The sequence below is a fragment of the Musa acuminata genome, chromosome BXJ3-8 (assembly GCF_036884655.1).
Source record: "Musa acuminata AAA Group cultivar baxijiao chromosome BXJ3-8, Cavendish_Baxijiao_AAA, whole genome shotgun sequence".
NCBI classification, from domain to species: domain Eukaryota; kingdom Viridiplantae; phylum Streptophyta; class Magnoliopsida; order Zingiberales; family Musaceae; genus Musa; species Musa acuminata.
In genome coordinates, this window is record NC_088356.1 from 15,168,189 (window position 1) to 15,188,640 (window position 20,452).

The 20,452-nt window shown below is 38.9% G+C and overlaps 1 protein-coding gene across 1 annotated transcript; it reads left to right on the forward strand.

Annotated features, from left to right (window-relative positions):
- Positions 1–4,755: 4,755 nt before the first annotated feature.
- Positions 4,756–6,821, forward strand: LOC135645271 (uncharacterized). The gene is made up of 5 exons (XM_065163473.1): positions 4,756–5,086; positions 5,185–5,520; positions 5,623–5,872; positions 6,029–6,124; positions 6,218–6,821. The coding sequence occupies exons 1-5, from the start codon at positions 4,841–4,843 to the stop codon at positions 6,334–6,336; spliced, it is 1,047 nt and encodes a 348-aa protein (XP_065019545.1). The 5' UTR covers positions 4,756–4,840; the 3' UTR covers positions 6,337–6,821.
- The last annotated feature ends 13,631 nt before the right edge of the window (positions 6,822–20,452 follow it).

A 20,452-nucleotide genomic window follows, 5' to 3' on the forward strand; every position in this document is an offset into this window, starting at 1 on the left:
AACTATGGGTGATAAGGTTTTATCATAGTCAACTCCTTGTCTTTGACGATACCCCTTAACTACTAATATTACTTTATAGGTTTTTACATTTTCATCTACTCTAATCTTTTTCTTGAAGATCCACTTATAATCAATAGATATAATACCCTGCATCAACTAGGTTTTAAATTTTATTGGAGTACATGAAATCTATCTTAAAACTTATGATTTCTTATCACTTCATAGAATCTATGCCTGTAATAAACTTACCGTATGTCTGAATATCAACACTCTCACTCTTGATTGAATTGATCTCGCTCTTTTAAAAATTAGACAATTTTCTTTCTTCAATAAGCAAGATCTATGAAATTTATCATCGCTCACAAACGAGCTTACTCGAAAGACTGAGATGCCTAAAACTAAATGTTTTTCCAGAGAACCATGCAATTGGTAATGCATCGTTATCACCTCTTTTTGAGTCAATACTCAAATATTTAGTAGTGTCAAGGAAAATAAATTGTCCAAAATATGGAAAAATGTATGGGATCTATGTGGACTCTAGTTTTCATCTCGATGAGTTGAGTTATCATAAAGCATCCGATTTTACACAAAAAGTGTCCTCCAAACAATTTGTCTTTTCTTATCAAATTTCACCCAAAGAGTTCACCTTAATATTAGCTCAAATATTTGGTCTTCCTAAAAATCTTGTTTCATTTGAAATCTTAAATATAAAGTATTAAAAAATCAGTTTGAATCAAGCCGATCAATGTTAACATATATTAGGTCAAATCAGTTCAACCTGAAGGTTTGACTTATAGGTTAACTTATAGGTTATGATTCATAATATTTGACTTGACTCTTTTAATCCTTAAATATATGCAACTATTATCTTAGTCAATTTCTCTTTATCTAATGTAAATGAATAATTATAACAAAAATAAATTTATTTAATTCCAAGATTTCATATAAAAATGTTTTTCCAAGCTTTCTATGAGAAGAGTATTCCATCATTTGTTGTCAGCATAAACCTTTTTTTTATGTCACTGTATTTTCTCTCTAAATCGACCTCATCTATGGATTGCACAAGTTAAATAGATAAGAGATGAGAACACCTAGAAAATTGCCTTGCCTATTTAAATTACATTATATGCTTTAAAAATCATTTTCTTGAATAATACTATTATTTTATAATTTAACATTAGATCATCGTTTCTCTCTCACACACACACCATCGATATTATTTGCCTATCATGTACAGTTTTTGAACACTCTCCAATGTCCTTAGACGTGGATCATATTCTCACTGATTTTGATAACGGGAGTTGTTTTCATTTTTTGATTAGAGCATAAGTGAGTCTTTTAATGACTATTATGAGTATGTGAGACAACCTAGAAGGATTTACAACATGGATTTTACGGTACGTTGATGTTGCCCTTGATATTGTGAGATATTATGTAGGGTGTATATGATTAGGTAATTATTTTTACTATTTAGCAAGTATATAATGTTATGCCCTCGGAATTATTCCCGGTCGTATGTTAGGGCAGATTTCTCAACTATAATTTGTAACGTGACGAGAAATAACCTTAGGATAGCATCTTCTATTTAAATTTTTATTTTGATTTATCACATACCTTATTTAAATATGTTGTAGTTTTGATGTACTGCTTTAACATTCTAAGACTATTTCTATTTTGATATCCTTGTATATTTCCCAAATGAAGTTTTGGTATAATATTTAAGGTTGTATTTGATATAACCTTGTTTCACATTTTAAAATTTTCTTTTGTTCTTACTGAATAATCTAAATATTATATACATATATATATATATATATATATATATATTTATATATATATATATATATATATATATATATATATATATATATATATATATATTATTAGAGTTGAAACTACCGATTCTTTCTTTAACTTCAATGTTGATGAGTTCGCATTGTGTTTGATTGTAAACATGAATACTTGGGTTTTGCTATCAGATTCCGCAACATGCAGGTTTTGATTTGTGTTCTAATCTATATTCGAAATGCAAGGGGGCAATGAGCGATGAGGATAATTATGACCATTGGGTCAGAATGGTTGATGCTGCTGTGTGGACATGACTGTTCCAAGTCGGGTAGCAAAGTCTGTATATGACTTTTATTTTTGTGGATGCTATGTTATTAAAGTTGCTCAACATTGTGGTGATACTTCAGGTCTTGGTTACATGCTTAAGGCATATTCTTTCTTTTCGTACTCGCTTATTAATGGTGGTGTCAATATCCTATGCTACAATATACGACTAGGTTAGTCCTATGAGTAATCTTTATGTTCATCTAACGCCAATGATCACTAATCATGTTCAAATACTAGATTGTGTGTGATTAATTGGGGTTAATTGAGGGTAATCCTTTTTTACCGACTCCGTTCAAATACTAGATGGATTTTGTAAATGTCACGAGCCAAATTTAATACGCTAATTTATTAATAACTATCATTTAATTCAATCACTATTCAAAATACTTAAACTTAAATTATTATAATATACTAATCAGATCTTTATAAATTAATTTTAATCTTTATCCACTTTTAATATAAGATTAATTGGGAATGTTACATGCATTTAGCTATATCTACCTATTATTATTTGTTCCACATATTGGCGCCTACAATGGCTCTAAATTTCGAAGAGGTCTTGAGAGCGGGCTGTGTTCCGAATTAGCTGCCTGTCTGGCTACTGCATCACTTCGACGTACGACGACGAGTCCTTGCTGGAGTTGATTTATTTGTAGCACAACTGTACTCCATCACATCAACGGAAATGAATTGAACAAAAACTATCGATCTTTTATTCCACCCATTGGATAAATGCTCTTCTCTGGGCGGGAATTTCAAAATTTCCGTTTGCCGAAGCCCGACGCCGTTTAAAGCCGTACTGACATACATATCCGTGCCCTACCCACGCCATTACCCAGGCAGCGACTGCAAAGTCAAAATGGGCCCGAACGGGTCCCAACCTTGTCGGTGTACGTGGACTAATATGTGCCGGCGGGTAGGAAGAGGGACTTTTCCCTCGGATTCCGTCAGTTTTGTTTGTTTGAATCATCACCGTTTCATGTCCTAGCGAAACAGTCTCATCCCTCATTGGCGGGCGGTCACGTCATCTTTGAAGTGAAGCAAACTGAAGGCAGAAACAAAATCAGGGAAGACAAAACTCTTGTCTTGTACAGTTTCCTTTGTCTTTTGTTGTTGAGTCCAGTTCACATGTTGCTGAACCCAACTAAGAACAGTATCTCTAGCTTAATTTACTTTGCATTTATGTATGTTTTTCTTAAAATTTCTTCTCTTTTTTCTGATCCTACTTCTACCTGTGCTGTCCTTGCGGCAGGTGAGCACGGCCCCGCCACTCGTCTCTTTTCAGCTCATGCTATTGGAAAGCAGACGCTCGTTTTGTTCGTTCTTTTTAGCCTTTTGGCGGGGTAGTAGAAACGATGCTAGAAAATCAAAGGAGAGAGTCGCGTCCGGGAGCAGAACGACTTGAGATCCCCTCCACTTAGTTTGGTTGTGAGAAGGTGGACCCTTTTCGAAGTCGACGGTTGGATTGGGCTCCATCAAGGACAATCGTGGGGTTCCTTGCGACGAACTTAAGTTTAACTTGGAAAGGATCCCTATCAGGCGACACCACGTCAGCACTGGGACCCATCCCGCTACGGCCGCAGTTGATGGGCCCAACGTTCCCGAGGCAAATAAAATATATTTTATTCGTTTACGACGTGAGACCACGTTTCAGCAGGGAAGCCCAGAGGTCAAGTTTTCGGCAGCGGAGATTTTGGGGACACGAGACGTCGTCGATTAAAATATGCTGAAAGAAACCCGTCACGTCCGCCGTTAGTGCCACAGTTTCCTAAGCGATGAAAATTACGAGGACTGCGATTCGAGCAGTCCGTGGAAACGGAACGGCAAGAGGATGGAATCCTATGAGCCTTTGGGTGGGTAAACATCGACGTCCCGCCTCGGCCCTCATTGTTTAATCATTTTTACTGCCTTGGGTCAGGTCATCATAAATTATTACTAGTATTACTTACCAGTAACGTGGTAAAAACAAACACGCTGACATTTCAGTGATGAAATGACACATGCTCCGGCCAGTCCCTTCATCCCGCAGATTCAGATATTTCTCGTGCAAGATATACAGTCGCAGCCCACCGATTCTTATTGATACGATCCCTGTACATCGTCGTTTCTTGACCAATATACGTATGTTAGGTGTGGGATGGTGTTCCGTGACATAGGTAGGGCTTTCCGGAGTTCTGTATCCAATTTAATCAAGGGAAGTCAGTGAGGCAAACCAGGCGGGGAATCTTAAGCTGTGGGGGGTGTCTCACCCGAGAAAAATGAAGCGTGCGCATTGTAAACAGATGGCAGGGAGATAGAGAGGCAAGCACGATGTCCAGTCCAATCACTATCGCAGGGAATCGAGCAAAACATGGGCCATGTCTTCCTTTTCGTGTGTTCGATTTATTATCGCTCATGGATGCAATTATCATGTTTCAAACTAGCAAAATATTCTTTAAGAACGTAGTACTTACGTATAATTTTTGGCTTATTTTAAATGGGCGTAAGTGGTTTGCACTCAACTCCGCTCTATCGGGCGAACCATCAACCGAAAAAGAAACAGAAGTGGGTGAACGTAATGGTGGGACCCAAGAAAGTGGGTAGCGGACAAGAGTGGCAAAACCTCTTTGTGTGTGATATATTTCGTCAACCACCTCCGAAACCCAACCCTTCAACGCTGTTCTTTTCCTTCTTGTTCCTCTCTTTTTAGCCCCTCTCTCCTTCGCTTTCCGCTCTAACTCACGACATGGCGGAGGAGTTCGGCGACGGGGAGTTTTGGCTTCCCTCTGAATTCCTCTGCGACGACTTCTTCGTCGAGGAAGGCCGAATGAGGCGGGCTGAAGCGGCCTTCGTGCTCCGCCAACGGCTGGGGTCTAAAGTAGAACCTCACGCCGCAGCGGCTGTGGCGGATACGGCGTCCATCGAGGAGTACATGGCCACCATCACCCGTCAGATGGCTCAAGCCTCCATCGTTGTCACAGAGAAGGCGAAGGTATGCTCTTATCTTCGTAGTGAGCTGAGTTCCTTCTGCTTTTTGAGTAGATTCAGCCCCAAATTATCTAATTCTGGACATTCTTGGTGGCTCCTAAGACTCGGCCGACGGCCGGGACGCCGCATTCTGTTCTCTGCCCCTATCTCGCCTCTACCAGGAGAAACCCCAACGACCCCTCTCTTGTCTGCTCGATGCCTTCGCTCAAGCTGGAGCGGCAGAAGAACGACGTGTGGGATCTGCTATGCGAGGCGGCGGCCCAGGTCACGTGGCTGCGGCATAACGACGCAGGGTTTCTCCCGAAGGCTAATGATAGCAAGCTTCTTGGTCTGCCGAAGAATGCGTCTCTCGAAATTCCCAGGATCCCTAATTACACTCAAGGTGGCTACTACTCGAGCCCAGCGCTGCCGCAGCATCAGCAATTGCAATCAGCTCAAGTTCGTCCGTCGTGTTCCTCCGTTGCTTACCTCTTTCTCTTAATTGGTATGTTTGTCATAGTAAACTGGGTAGTCTTATGTATTCGCCTTTCCTATTTGCAGTTCCGATACCTTAAACAGCAGCAGTGGTCTTCGGCGTCGGAAGGGCATGGCAAAGCAAGAGGAAGCCGCCCCCAAGGCCTGTTCTCGTCCGCTTGGCCGGCTTCTCCAACTCTGCCTCAACCTGTTCGACCCTGTCACGGCATGAAGTCTGTTTTGCCAAACGGCTCGGCTGCTAAAAGGTTATCGGCTGGTACTGGCGTCTTCCTGCCACGGATTCCTGTGAGTAAAGCAGAACCGCGGAAAACAACAGGTAATCCTTCTGCTACGCCCTTCTTTCCATCAACTGTGAATTCGTGCTGTCATCGTGAATGGTATAACGACACTTAATTGTCTCATACTTTATTCTTGTTTACGTCGTGATTCCTGTCGACGAGTAGTTTTTTATACTCCTTTGCGACGCTAACAGATTGCTCGACCGTGATCGTTCCGGCAAAAGTGGTTCGGGCCTTGAAGGAGTTGGGGGTACAGTCTCGGTTCGAAGATGGCTTTCTTCATAATCACAGTTATGTCTTCTCTTTTTTTTTTTTTTGCTTATTCTCTAGTTGACATGTTTCCAAAACCTTTCATAACACGCTTTTGTTGTACATCTTATCAGATGCTCGTGGTGGCCGAAGCAATGACTTGTTTTCGCATCAAAACCTGAATCACCAAGTCTTCCCATCCACATCCATGGTTGCTCGGGAGATTCGACTCCCCCATGAGTGGTCCTATTGACGTCCTCGAGCCACCAAACTTCCTGCTAACTCAACAGGGTTGCCCCTATTTTAGCTACGACTGGTAGTAAGAGAAACATAAATTTCAAAAAACATAATCTGTAGCAGTGTTCTATATTTTGAGTTAGGAAGGCGGCAGCAGCGGCTGTCTTGTATGGAGGCTATTTTTCTCCTGTGAATAGTACTGAAGGATGGCAGGGAAGGAAGAAATAAGTTATGTTGGGTTGATTTCGGTGAAAGCATCAAGGGGGAGATTAATCTTTTTTTTGCTGCAAGTTCTCTCCCCTTTTTTTTGTGTGTCAGTTAGTTCTCTTCTTTGCAGCCTTTTCTATTATGTAAGGTCGACAATCTCTTTTGGTAATAATTGGTAGACGTGTTCTTCGTTTAGTTAGTTGCTTTGTGTGGAGAGTGACGGTGCTAGGAGAATTGCAGTCTCATTAAATTTGTATGTATTTATCGTGAAATTTCACTTGTTCTTGTGCTGTAGTTAGTTTAGTGCTGCTGATTAAAAATTGCATTTTGTCCTATGTCTTCTCTTGCGTGTTCCGTATTATGTAAAACCAAAATAAATGTGCTATTATTTGGTCATCGAGGCTGTCAGGAAGACCTCGCGAGGCGTGATTTGCTCACTTTTGCTTTTGAATGAGGGGAGGGAGTAAAGGCGTCGACATTTTTTGTGTTGCTTTCCGAAAGTTGAGAGAGTGGTGTCTTGTGCGTGAAGTGTTGGCTCTGTTGGTCGTACCTGTCCTGCTTCTTTAATTATTTTCCCTCGTGCCTTCTCCTATGTCTTTTTCCCACTGAAGTTTTCCCTGGTCCACGTGGTCAAACTTCGTCTTGGGGATGATTAATTTAGTGTTAAGTGTGCCGTTTATGGTGAAAACCCAAATCTGAGATGGGAATCACAAGTCGCTTAGATGATGTCATACGCTCTCTTGAGACCAGACTGTTGTATTTTGTTTGTGGGATGGCGTATCTTTATCCTGGCATCCGTTGTTTTCTACCCATGTCCAAGCCATGTTTCTCTTGCATGGGAAGATTGGAAATCAGCACAAGTTTGAGATGCGCTGTTTTTCGTGTTTCTTCTCGGGTCGAATTTTGGTTTAGATCATGAATTATTTAAGTTTTTATGATTTATTAATATCTAAAATAATTTTTATTTTAAAAAATATATTATATAAGTTTTTCTCGTTAAGTTTGTGTTAATAGATGTTATTTGTGTCACTTAATTTTTTATAATTTTATTTATATTTAAAATAGTTTATATATTTTAAAAAATATAGTATATATGTCTCCCACAATAAAAGTCTTTATATATGTTCGAATTGGTATGCTGATTTATAATAAATTATTAATATAATAAAACTTATAATTTAAGTTAAAAAAATTTATTTTGTCAAAAAAGAAAAAACGAAGAATGCCATAGTGACAAATGAAGATGAAGAGAGGTAGAAAAGGTCGGAGGCGAAGGTGAGAGAAAGCTGGACCACTATGTCGTAGGCGTGATGGGCAGGGGCATAGGAGAGGACGAAATCAAAGGTGGCGGGACAAAGATGCCCAAGAGGAGAAAGAGGAACCAAGACAACATTACATGCCTAGCGTCAGACTGATCGATGCATATCCACCTAAGACAGGATCGGAAGCTCCTGAGCTTATCATCAATGCGGGAGAGGCTATGTATATACGATGCTCTACTAGGCAGCAACGACTTGGTGTTGTTAGTGGTGGTCGTTTGTGTTGGAAATATAGGACAACATCATATGCGTAGCGGAAAAATAGAAAATTAAAATCCCAAAATTTCTCGTAGAAAAAGTTTTTCGTTGTTGTACGAAGATTGGTACGTAAAAACATACAAAACAAAAGAACTGCACATATATTAAATATGTATTACCTAAGAAAATCGTATATCTTTGAAAATCTATAGATTTATAGGAGAATATGATGTTGGGCTGATAGCCCACAAGTTCAACCGATAGTGGGCTTTAACTGCCCACAACCCACCCCCCTTTCACCTAACTCTATATCAAATTAGGTGAGGAGAAAAACTACAACAACGTGGAGAAAAACTGTAGCAACGAGGAGAAAAATTGCAGTAGCAACTTGATTCAAAAAAGGGCAAAAAAATAAGAGAAGGAAAGGGAAGAAGATAAAGATAACACAGAGAGACTGTTTTCAATCATCTAGGTAGTGTTCTCATCTCAAGTTAGATCAGATCTATAGTAGATTCTTGCTGTGATTACTTGAGGGAGAATTTGGATATTTGCAAAATGACATAATCCTTGTATCACAGTTATTCTCTTATGATTGTTGATAGGGTTTTGGGCAAAAGACTAAAATTTGTATATTTATTATTTTTATAGTGGATTATCTCTAGTTTGTTAGGATCGGAGCGGCACTAAGAGGGGGGGGTGAATTAGTGCAGCGGATTAAAACTTCGATTTTAATCAAAATCTTTCGTACGTTAAGAACGAAATTTGAGAAATTTAACTTGAAGGCGTATTCTTAAAGTTGCGCAGCAAGAGTAATACAAACTAAAGCAGTAAGAAGATTTGCAGTAATTTAAATGACAATAATAAAAAGCAAACCAGAGATTACGCCGATTTTTAGAGTGGTTCGGTCAAATGACCTACTCCACTTGCGAGGCCCCTCTTCGATGAGGCTCCCACCTTCCACTAGCAAGTCTCTTGAAATGGAAGGGTAAAAACCCCTCTTACAACCTTTTACAAGCAGCTCAACCTCTTACAAATTTTCAATACGAAAGAAGGAGGAGAACTCTCTAGCAAATTGAAAACAAGACTTGCTAAGACTTTCTAAGACTTTTCTCTCAATCAAAATGCTTCTCAAAAGTTGTAACCTCAGCTGAGATTAGAGGGGTATTTATAGGCCTCAAGAGGATTCAAATTTTGGGTTTCAAAATTTGAAATCTCTTAGGGTTCCCGATGCTTGAGGTTCCACCGCCCAGCCAGGCGGTGCCACCGCCCAGCACTCGGGTGCTGGACGGTGCAACCGCCCAGCCAAGGAGGTGTCACCGCCCAGCCAGGCGGTGCCACCGCCTGGCTCTCCGATTTATTGGTTTGGCTTAATTTTAGCCCAAACCAAATCTGACTTTGGGCCCAGTTGGCCCCTAACCAGGATATAGGATTATCTCTTAATCCTAATCCTAATTACAAGTGAACTACATAACACAAAAACATCCTAAGCAAATTTTCAACCGCGAATGTCGAGTCTTGTTCCAGCGAGCTTTCCGACGAACTTCTTCCGACGGACTCCCTGCAAGCTCCCAATCTTTGTGATGACTTTAACGAGTAGCCGAGCCTTCTCGGTGATCTCCGCGAGCCTCCGACGATTTCTTCGGCGAACTTCCGACACGTTCCCGATTTCTTCTCGGATGGTTCCGGCAGCATCTCCGATGATTCTTCGGTCTCTTAAACGTCCATCGAGCTCGACTCCGGTATCCTTGCTTTATGTTTTCTGGTTATCGTAGTTAATCCTGCACACTTAACTCAATAATATGGATTAGATCAATTAACCCACCAATTGATTATATCATCAAAATCCGAGATTCAACAATCTCCCCCTTTTTGATGATGACAATCAATTGATGACGGAGTTAAACATAACTCCCCCTATCTATATGCCATATTATGAGAAGATAAAAAACACTTGAATTCCATCCCATTGGATTCAAGCATAACCCGATAAGTTCTAATCGTAGAACTTTATCGTTATCCTCATTAAACAATATAAATTTCAATATAAATTTTGCTACGACAGAAGATAAATATTTTCAATATAAATTTCATGATATCAAACTTGTGATATTTTCAAGGATTTGCAAGTCATATAGGACATTCATATCACATAAGTTTTTGTAATTCATATTAGTCATGCTATCGTTCTGGTGCAAGTCATCACTTCTCCCCCTTTGTCATCAACAAAAAGAGACAAGCCAGCTAATTGATGATCATAGAAAAAGGTTTAGCATTTATCAAAGTTCATCATTCAAATTTGCCAGAAATAGTTTATCCAAAAGACATCATCATCTATGCAGATTAAGACAGTAGTTATCTAAAGGAAAGATCAGTTATCGTACAATCGATGACAACCATGACTTTGTTTTTAAAAGCAAACAGAACAGAATAAAAAGATACATCAATTTAATCCTTAGGAGGTAATCCACAGTGCTGATACATGATATCTATTTTTTCATTCATCTGTCGTAGTGTCTTCAAAATTTCAACTTGTTGATTCTGAATTTGTTCTTACTGTGATTTGATCTGAGATAGCTCCGCCATAATGATATCTTCAGAGGAGGAAACAGGAACTGAAGGTGCTGCTCCAAAGGGACTAGGAGGAGGAGATTCATTTCCTATAAGAATTGGTGTTTCGGGTTGTTCTATTGGTGTAGGAATTGGATCCGTCCTTCTAGGCTGCCTAACCCATATGCCATTGCTAAGAGTGCACCTAAGTTTTTTTAGCAGGTTTTTATTTATTATGTTATATCGATCATTTTGAATAGATTCTTCATCGGGTGGTATGCAAATGTCATAGGCATGAAGAATTCTAGTGATTAACCTCCCATATGGCAATATAGTATCTTTAGTCATAATTTCCTGCATGTGTTGGCGAATCAAGTACCCAAAACAATTATGCTGACTGGTCATAATCCAATACATGGTTCCTATCTCTAATTGACTTACTTCGTCAAGATGAAATTGTTTGGGGAATATGATGCTTGTGATAATGTGATGAAGAATTTTAGAGTTGAAAGGCATTAAGTGTTCACAGCTCTTGGGTAGGAAGTCAAGGTTTGGATTTGCAAAAATTGTTTTCACGGCTTCGGAATAGGTTGCTCCTATTTTTTTGACGTCCCATTTACCTTTAAAATAGCATCCCCTATCTTTTTCAGTTATGCCAATTAGCTCACAAATGGTGCTGTCAAAAATTCTAATGGGTGTTCCTAGAATGTAAGTGCTTAGGCTATCATTGTCTTCATATAGGTTGGCATAGAACAATCTCACTAACCGTGGATAGATTGGTTCATCTATTTGTAGTAGAGGTAGAGCTTCTAGTTGAGCAAACCACTTAATGGGATCTAAGTCCTCTAGTTCATCCAAATCAACGTATTTTCCCTTATGGATACATCGTGTTTCAAATTTTGGAAAGCTAAGGGCTACCTCTTTTGATCTAAAAAGGTCATGGTTATATGAATCTCCTTCAATCCTTATTCCTTTTGATCTCTTTGGTGCCATTTTCTAGACAAGATGATGATGAAATTGTGAAAAATAAGCAAGAGAAAGAGAAAAGAAATGAGGGATTTCAAGTGTTACCTTGTGGAGATTATGTTGAGAGATGGAAAGCTTGGACCACCAAGAATCCTTCTCCAATGTTTCTAAGAGGTAGAATGAGGGTTAGAGGGAATGGGAGAGGGTTTTAGAGGGGTCTTTCTTCGGGTTGGGGGCGGTGTCACCGCCGGCCCTAACCCCTCGGGTTAAAAGGGTGACTCGGTCGGTGTCACCGCCAAACTGGTCGGTGTCACCGCCTGGCGCCCGAGCGCCAGTCAGTCCAACCGCCGGATCTGGCGGTGCCACCACTGGCATCACGCGGAGGAAAGAAAAAAAAAATTTCTTCCTTCCTTTTGTTTAGTTTCTTCTCTCAAGATCATAATTTATACTTTAATGGATCATTTTGAATTGTAGAAGAAGGAAGAATTCAAATTTATAAACGAAGGGAAAAGAACGAGTCCTTTTTTTTTTTTGTGAAGTTCATTTTAGGGACAATTTAGCATGCCTAATTCCCTTCGGATGAATTCAAATTGGTCTTCATTCAAGGCTTTTGTGAATATATCTGCTAATTGATGCTTTGTGTCAATGAATTCTAGAACAACATTATTGTTAAGGACATGATCGCATATGAAATGATGCCTAACGTCGATGTGCTTAGTTCTAGAATGCTGAATTGGATTTTTAGTAAGGCATATGGCACTAGTATTATCGCATTTTATGGGAATATTTTCAAGGTGAATTCCATAGTCTTCTAATGTATTTTTCATCCAAATTACTTGTGCACAACATGCACTTGCAGCAATGTATTCGGCTTCCGCCGTAGATAGTGCAACTGAATTTTGTTTCTTGGAAGTCCAAGAAACAAGTGCATGTCCTAAAAATTGGCATGTTCTGGATGTACTTTTTCTATCTATCCTGCATCCGCCAAAATCGGCATCTGCATAAGCTATTAGATCAAAATTTTCAGATTTTGGATACCACAATCCTAAATTTGGAGTTCCTTTAAGATACCTAAATATTCTTTTAACACACTTAAGATGAGATAATTTAGGATTAGATTGAAACCTAGCGCAAAGTCCTACACTAAACATAATATCCGGTCTAGTCGCAGTGAGGTAGAGTAGACTACCTATCATTCCCCTATATGTTTTTTGATCGAAACTTTCATCATTTTCATCCATATCTAACTTAGTCGCAGTACTCATAGGGGTGTTTATTGCTTTTGAATTATCCATGTTAAATCGTTTTAACAATTCTAATGTATATTTGGATTGGTTAAGAAATATACCATCACTAAGTTGTTTGATTTGTAATCCCAAAAAGAAAGTTAATTCACCCATTAAACTCATTTCAAATTCAAGACTCATACATTTGGCAAATGATTCACATAGTGATTCATCCGAAGAGCCAAACACAATATCGTCAACATAAATTTGCACAATAAGAAAATTATTTTCAAAATATTTAATAAATAATGTAGTATCAACCTTGCCTTTGGTAAAATTATTTAAAATAAGAAAGGAACTAAGCCTTTCATACCAAGCTCTAGGAGCTTGTTTTAAGCCATAGAGAGCTTTAGTCAATTTGAATACATGATTAGGAAGAAGAGAATTTTCAAATCCGGGAGGTTGTTCGACAAATACTTCTTCGGAAATAAAACCATTCAAGAAAGCACTTTTAACATCCATTTGAAATAGTTTAAAATTATTACTACTAGCATAGGCAAGGAGCATCCTTATGGCTTCTAATCGAGCCACGGGAGCGAAGGTTTCTTCGTAATCGATACCTTCTTCTTGGTTGAAACCTTTGGCCACTAATCTAGCCTTGTTTCTAACCACGATACCATTTTCGTCTTGCTTGTTTCTTGGTCTAGGAACAAGCTTCCATACCTCATTCCTCTCAAATTGGTTCAATTCTTCTTGCATTGCAATGATCCAAAAATCATCTTTTAAGGCTTCGTCAATGCATTTAGGTTCAATTTGAGAAAGGAAAGCGGCGTTAGCACAGAAATTTTTGAAAGAAGAACGAGTTTGAACCCCTTTTGATGTATCTCCTATAATTTGCTCTTTTGGATGAGCATCTACATACTTCCATTCTTTTGGTAAAGAAATTTCGGAAGAAGATGCATTCAAATGGCTATTTTGAGGAGAGGGTTCATTTAAATTCAAATTATCAAAACCAAGATCATCATCAAAATCATTTTTCTTTAAATCAGAAATTTCATTAAAAACTACATGAATAGATTCTTCAATTACTAAAGTTCTTTTATTAAAAACCCGAAAAGCTTTAGAAACGGAAGAGTAACCAAGAAAGATGCCTTCATCGGATTTAGCATCAAATTTTCCTAAAGCATCCCTTTCATTTAAAATAAAGCATTTACAACCAAAAACTTTAAAATAGGAGATGTTTGGTTTTTTGTTATTCCATAATTCATATGGAGTTTTGGATAAGGATGGTCTTATTAGGACTCTATTCATGATGTAGCAAGCCGTATTTACGGCTTCGGCCCAAAAGTACTTAGGTAAACTATGTTCATTCAACATAGTTCTTGCCATTTCTTATAGGTTTCTATTTTTCCTTTCAACGACTCCATTTTGTTGAGGATTTCTTGGAGTTGAGAAGTTGTGATTGTACCCATTACTTTCGCAAAAATTTTGAAAGTCACGGTTTTGGAATTCACCACCGTGATCACTCCGAATTGATGAAATCATGAAGCCTTTTTCGTTTTGAGTGAGTTTACAAAATTTAGAGAAACACTTGAAGCAATCACTTTTGTGAGCTAAGAAATAGGTCCAAGTGTATCTAGAGTAGTCATCCACAATCACAAAAACATATTTGCTTCCACCTAGACTTGTTGTATCAATTGGTCCAAATAGGTCCAAATGGATCAATTGTAATGGTCTAGTAGTGCTAATTTGATTTTTTGGTTTGAAGCTTGTTTTTATTTGTTTGCCTAGTTGACATGCATCGCATACTTTGTCCTTAATAAACTTTATATTTGGAATTCCTCGTACTAATTCTTGAGATGAGATCTTAGATATTGTTTTCATGCTTGCATGGCCTAATCTCCTATGCCAAAGCCAAGCATCATCATTTACGACGGAGAAGCACATTTCATTACTTAGTTCATCAAGATTGATGGTATAGACATTATTTTGTTTTAAAGCAATCATAGTCATGTTATGATTTGGTTTTTCAATAATGCACATATTTGATTCAAATCTAACGATGTAACCTTTATCGCATAGTTGACTAATACTCAAGAGATTATGTTTCAATCTATCAACTAGTAAGACATCATCAATGGAAAAATTAAATTTGTTACCAATAGTTCCCTTGCCAATGATTTTGCCCTTGTTGTTGTCTCCGAAGGTAACGTACCCTTCTTCTTTGCTAGTGAGCATAGAGAAATGAGATGGATCTCCAGTCATATGTCTTGAGCATCCACTATCGAGATACCATCTCTTGCTCCTAGCTTGTGGGTTTGTCTACAAAAGAGGATGATTTTTAGGTACCCATTTGATTTTGGGTGCCTCAAAAATTGACCCACTAACTTTGTTATTTATGATTGAATTCTTTATAGTTTCTTTAGGAACCCATATTAATTTTTGTGAACTAATTTTCCTAAATGGGCATTTGTAGGCAATATGTCCGGATTTGCAACAAAAGTTGCATTTCATATAAGAGGAAACATGTAATGTAGGTCCTTTTATGAAAGTGGTAGGATTTTGATGTAATCCTTTTACAAATCCAATTCCATTTCTATTTGCGATGTGACCCTTGTGTGCAAGGATCATATCTAATCCTTTGCTACCAACCTTAAACTTGTTTAAGGTTTCCTTAAGAAGCAAATTTTCATTTTTTATTGCTTCTAAGTGCTCACACTTAGAGCATGGAGGAGTTTGAAGACTATCAAACTTATCTTGTAGCAAAGCATGCTCTTTCTTTAAGATACTTAACTTCTTGCTAACAGTTCTACATTCATCAAATAATTCATGAAAAGCGATAGATAGTTCTTCAAAAGATAAATCTTCATTAAATAAATCACATACCTCTTCTCCTAATGCCATTAGCGCGTAATGAGCAACTTGCTCGGTGTTGGACTCCTCTTCTTCGGATGCGCTTGAATCATCCCACGTTGCCTTGAACGCCTTCTTCTTTGATGTTCTCTTTTTGGCTTGAGGACAATCGTTCTTATAGTGTCCCGGTTTTTTGCATTCATAGCAAATCACTTGGTCCTTCTTTTGTTCAAATTTATTTTTTGTATTATTTTTAAATCTGTTCTTTCTTAAATATTTTTTAAATTTTTGAGTCAAAAGTGCAATGTCATTGTCACTGTCCTCATCACTTGATGTTCCTTTCAAGTGGTCTTCTTGTGATTTGAGTGTCATATCCTTCCTGTTCTTTGGAAGGGGGTTCTCGAGCTCGTCATGAGCTTGACATGTCATTTCGTAGGTCATTAGAGACCCAATGAGTTCTTCAAGAGGGAATGCTTTAAGGTCTTTGGCCTCTTGAATGGCCGTAACTTTTGGATCCCAACTTTTAGGGAGGGATCTTAAGATTTTAGTTACTAGTTCTAAGTTAGTAAAATCTTTACCAAGAGCTTTGAGTCCATTGATGACATCCGTAAACCGGGTGTACATGTCTCCGATGGACTCACTTGGTTTCATTCGGAAAAGTTCGTAAGAGTGCACAAGGATGTTGATTTTGGACTCTTTCACTCGGCTAGTGCCTTCATGAGTGACCTCAAGAGTTCTCCAAATATCAAAAGCCGAATCACACATTGAAACACGATTAAATTCGTTTTTGTCTAGTGCACAAAACAAGGCATTCATAGCCTTTGCATTTAAAGCAAAAACCTTCTTCTCCGATTCATCCCATTCGCTCATCGGAAGAGAAGATTTTTGAAATCCATTCTCGACAATAGACCAAAGCTCAAAGTCCATAGAAATGAGGAAGATTCTCATGCGAGTCTTCCAATATGTGTAATCCGACCCATTAAACAAAGGTGGTCGTGCAATAGAATGACCCTCTTGCATGCCGGAGTAAGCCATCTCTCTTGGGTATGAAACCAAATATGAGAGATAACCTTGCTCTGATACCACTTGTTAGGATCGGAGCGGCACTAAGAGGGGGGGGTGAATTAGTGCAGCGGATTAAAACTTCGATTTTAATCAAAATCTTTCGTACGTTAAGAACGAAATTTGAGAAATTTAACTTGAAGGCGTATTCTTAAAGTTGCGCAGCAAGAGTAATACAAACTAAAGCAGTAAGAAGATTTGCAGTAATGTAAATGACAATAATAAAAAGCAAACCAAAGATTACGCCGATTTTTAGAGTGGTTCGGTCAAATGACCTACTCCACTTGCGAGGCCCCTCTTCGATGAGGCTCCCACCTTCCACTAGCAAGTCTCTTGAAATGGAAGGGTAAACACCCCTCTTACAACCTTTTACAAGCAGCTCAACCTCTTACAAATTTTCAATACGAAAGAAGGAGGAGAACTCTCTAGCAAATTGAAAACAAGACTTGCTAAGACTTTCTAAGACTTTTCTCTCAATCAAAATGCTTCTCAAAAGTTGTAACCTCAGCTGAGATTAGAGGGGTATTTATAGGCCTCAAGAGGATTCAAATTTTGGGTTTCAAAATTTGAAATCTCTTAGGGTTCCCGGTGCTGGAGGTTCCACCGCCCAGCCAGGCGGTGCCACCGCCCAGCACTCGGGTGCTGGACGGTGCAACCGCCCAGCCAAGGAGGTGTCACCGCCCAGCTCTCGAGTGCTGGGCGGTTTCACCGCCCAGCCAGGCGGTGCCACCGCCTGGCTCTCTGATTCATTGGTTTGGCTTAATTTTAGCCCAAACCAAATCTGACTTTGGGCCTAGTTGGCCCCTAACCAGGATATAGGATTATCTCTTAATCCTAATCCTAATTACAAGTGAACTACATAACATAAAAACATCCTAAGCAAATTTTCAACCGCGAATGTCGAGTCTTGTTCCGGCGAGCTTTCCGACGAACTTCTTCCGACGGACTCCCTGCAAGCTCCCAATCTTTGTGATGACTTTAACGAGTAGCCGAGCCTTCTCGGTGATCTCCGCGAGCCTCCGACGATTTCTTCGGCGAACTTCCGACACGTTCCCGATTTCTTCTCGGATGGTTCCGGCAGCATCTCCGATGATTCTTCGGTCTCTTAAACGTCCATCGAGCTCGACTCCGGTATCCTTGCTTTATGTTTTCTGGTTATCGTAGTTAATCCTGCACACTTAACTCAATAATATGGATTAGATCAATTAACCCACCAATTGATTATATCATCAAAATCCGAGATTCAACATAGTTTGCCCCATGATTTTTACCCTTCATGTTGGAGGGATTTTCTACGTAAATCTTGGTGTTCTATTTGATTGTAATTTTCATTTAATTTCGTTGTGTGTTACGACCCGCTAGTATTTGTTCCTATACAAAGTTTATTTTCCTTTATATCCTATCAATTGGTATTAGAGCGAGGTTTTGGTGATTTAATTTTTATATTTGAACATGGAGGCCAGTCGTGTTTCTCGCATGATTAGCTTGAATGAAAACAATTGTATGATATAAAAACCAACAATGAAAGATTTCTTGTATTGCAAAGACTTGTATGGACCTTTGTAAGGAGATAGTGCAAAGCCAGCAACTATGACAGATGATGAGTGAAAGAGGTTAGATCGAAAAACAGTTGGGTTTATTCGACATTGGCTTGATGATAGTGTCTTTCACCATGTTTCTAGTGAAAGTTCTGCATATTCTCTTTAGAAAAAGTTGAAAGGTCTTTATGAAAGAAAAATAGATAGCAACAAAACTTTCTTGATTAGAAAACTTATGAAATTGAAATATAAAGAGAGTGCTTCTATTGCTGAGCAATTGAATAAAATGCAGAGTATCACTAACCAGTTATCCTTTATGAAAATGTCTCTTGATGATGAGTTACAAGCATTATTACTTCTTAGTTCATTGCTAGAAAGTTGGGAGACACTAGCGGTTTCCCTCAGTAATTCTGCGCTAGATGGTGTTGTTACTATGAGTCAAGTAACAAGCAGTTTGTTGAATGAGGAATCAAGAAGAAAGAATTCAGTAACATCTCAGAATGATTCACATGCACTTATCTTAGAGAATAGAGGAAGATCAAAGTCCAAGGATAGAAACAGTTCACGTATAGGTAGAAGCAATTCAAGATTAAGAAAAGATATTGTTTGCTATAATTGTGATGAGAAAGGACATTATAAGAATCGATGTAAGCAACATAAGAAGAGTAAGAAAAAGGAAAAAGAAGTAGAGCCTACAAAGTCAAAGGATAATACTACAGCTACAATGTAGGGTGGTGATTATTTGATTTTGTCTCCTTCTGATGATATTTTTTCTTGTGTGTATTAGGATCTTGAGTGGGTTATTGACACAAATGCTTCTTATCATGCTACACCACGAAGGGCGTTTTTTGCTACCTACAGGTTTGAAAATTTTGGTGTTGTCAAGATGGGCAACTATGACATAATAGACATCATTGGCATGGGTGATATCCATATAAAGACCAACCTTGGCTATAAGTTAGTGCTTAAAGATGTGAAGCATATGGTTGACTTGAGGTTGAATTTAATTTCAATTGGAAGACTAGATGATGATGACTATGATAGTAGATTTCACAGAGGGCAATGGAAGCTCAGTAAGGGTTCTCTTATTGTGGCTAGTGGAAAAAAATATCACACTTTATATAGGTTGCAGGCCAAAGCTTATGGCGAGTAATTAAATGCTACAGAGAAAGACTTAAGCATGAAGTTATGGCAAAAGCGACTGGGACACATGAGCGAGAAGGGGCTGCAAGCTATTTCTAAAAGAGGTATTGCTAAACCTTAGAGGTACACATATTGTTAGGATCAAGAGGTCGGGGGGGGGGGGGGTGAATTAGTACCGCGGTAAATTCACGATGGTTTAAAAACTTTCGTATGGTAAAATCATTTCCGACATAAAACTATTTTCGGAAACTTAACTTAAATTAAAAGCATATGGAAGTGTAGTTGATGTAAAGCAATGGAGGCTGTTTGCAGTTAAGATAAATATTAGAAAGTAAATACAAATCGAGATTTAGAGTGGTTCGGTCAATCTTGACCTACATCCACTTTTGGCTTCCTCCGATGACGAGGTCACCGACATCCACTAGAGGCCTTCCTTCAATAGGCGAAGGTCAATCACCTTTTACACCCCTCTTCTCCTTTTACCGGGTTTAAGAGATAACCCTTACAAGCACTCACTCTCCTCTCTTAACAGAATTCTAAACTTGGAGTGGATGAGGGAATTTCTAGAGAGATTGCAGCAGCATTTTCTTACTTTTGAATATTCTGTGCTTGTATGCTTTAACCAGGGATGAGAGGGGTATTTATAGGCTTCAAGTTGATTCAAACTTGGAGCCTAAAACTTTCCCATCTAGGGTTCCCCGGGCATGGGCAGTACCATCGCCTAGGTTTGGCGGTACCACTGCCTAGGGTGCTATGCTGGGCTGTACCACTCCCCAAATTGACGGTACTACCACCTGGAACCTTGCTAGGGGCGGTTACAACCACCCAGATGGGCGGTACCACCTTCTAACATAGCCTCGAAAACTGTGCCACGACGGTAAGATTTCTTGGGGCATTGTTTGGGCTTCTTATTGGGCCCAACACAGTTCTTACATGGGCCTAGCTGGCCCCTAATTGGGTTGACCCAAATCCAATCCCAATTATATGCTAATTACGATTCCTAAGACATATTCTAAGCTAAACAAAGTCCGTATGTCTATTCTTCCGGTGAGCTTCCAGCGATCTCTCGGTAA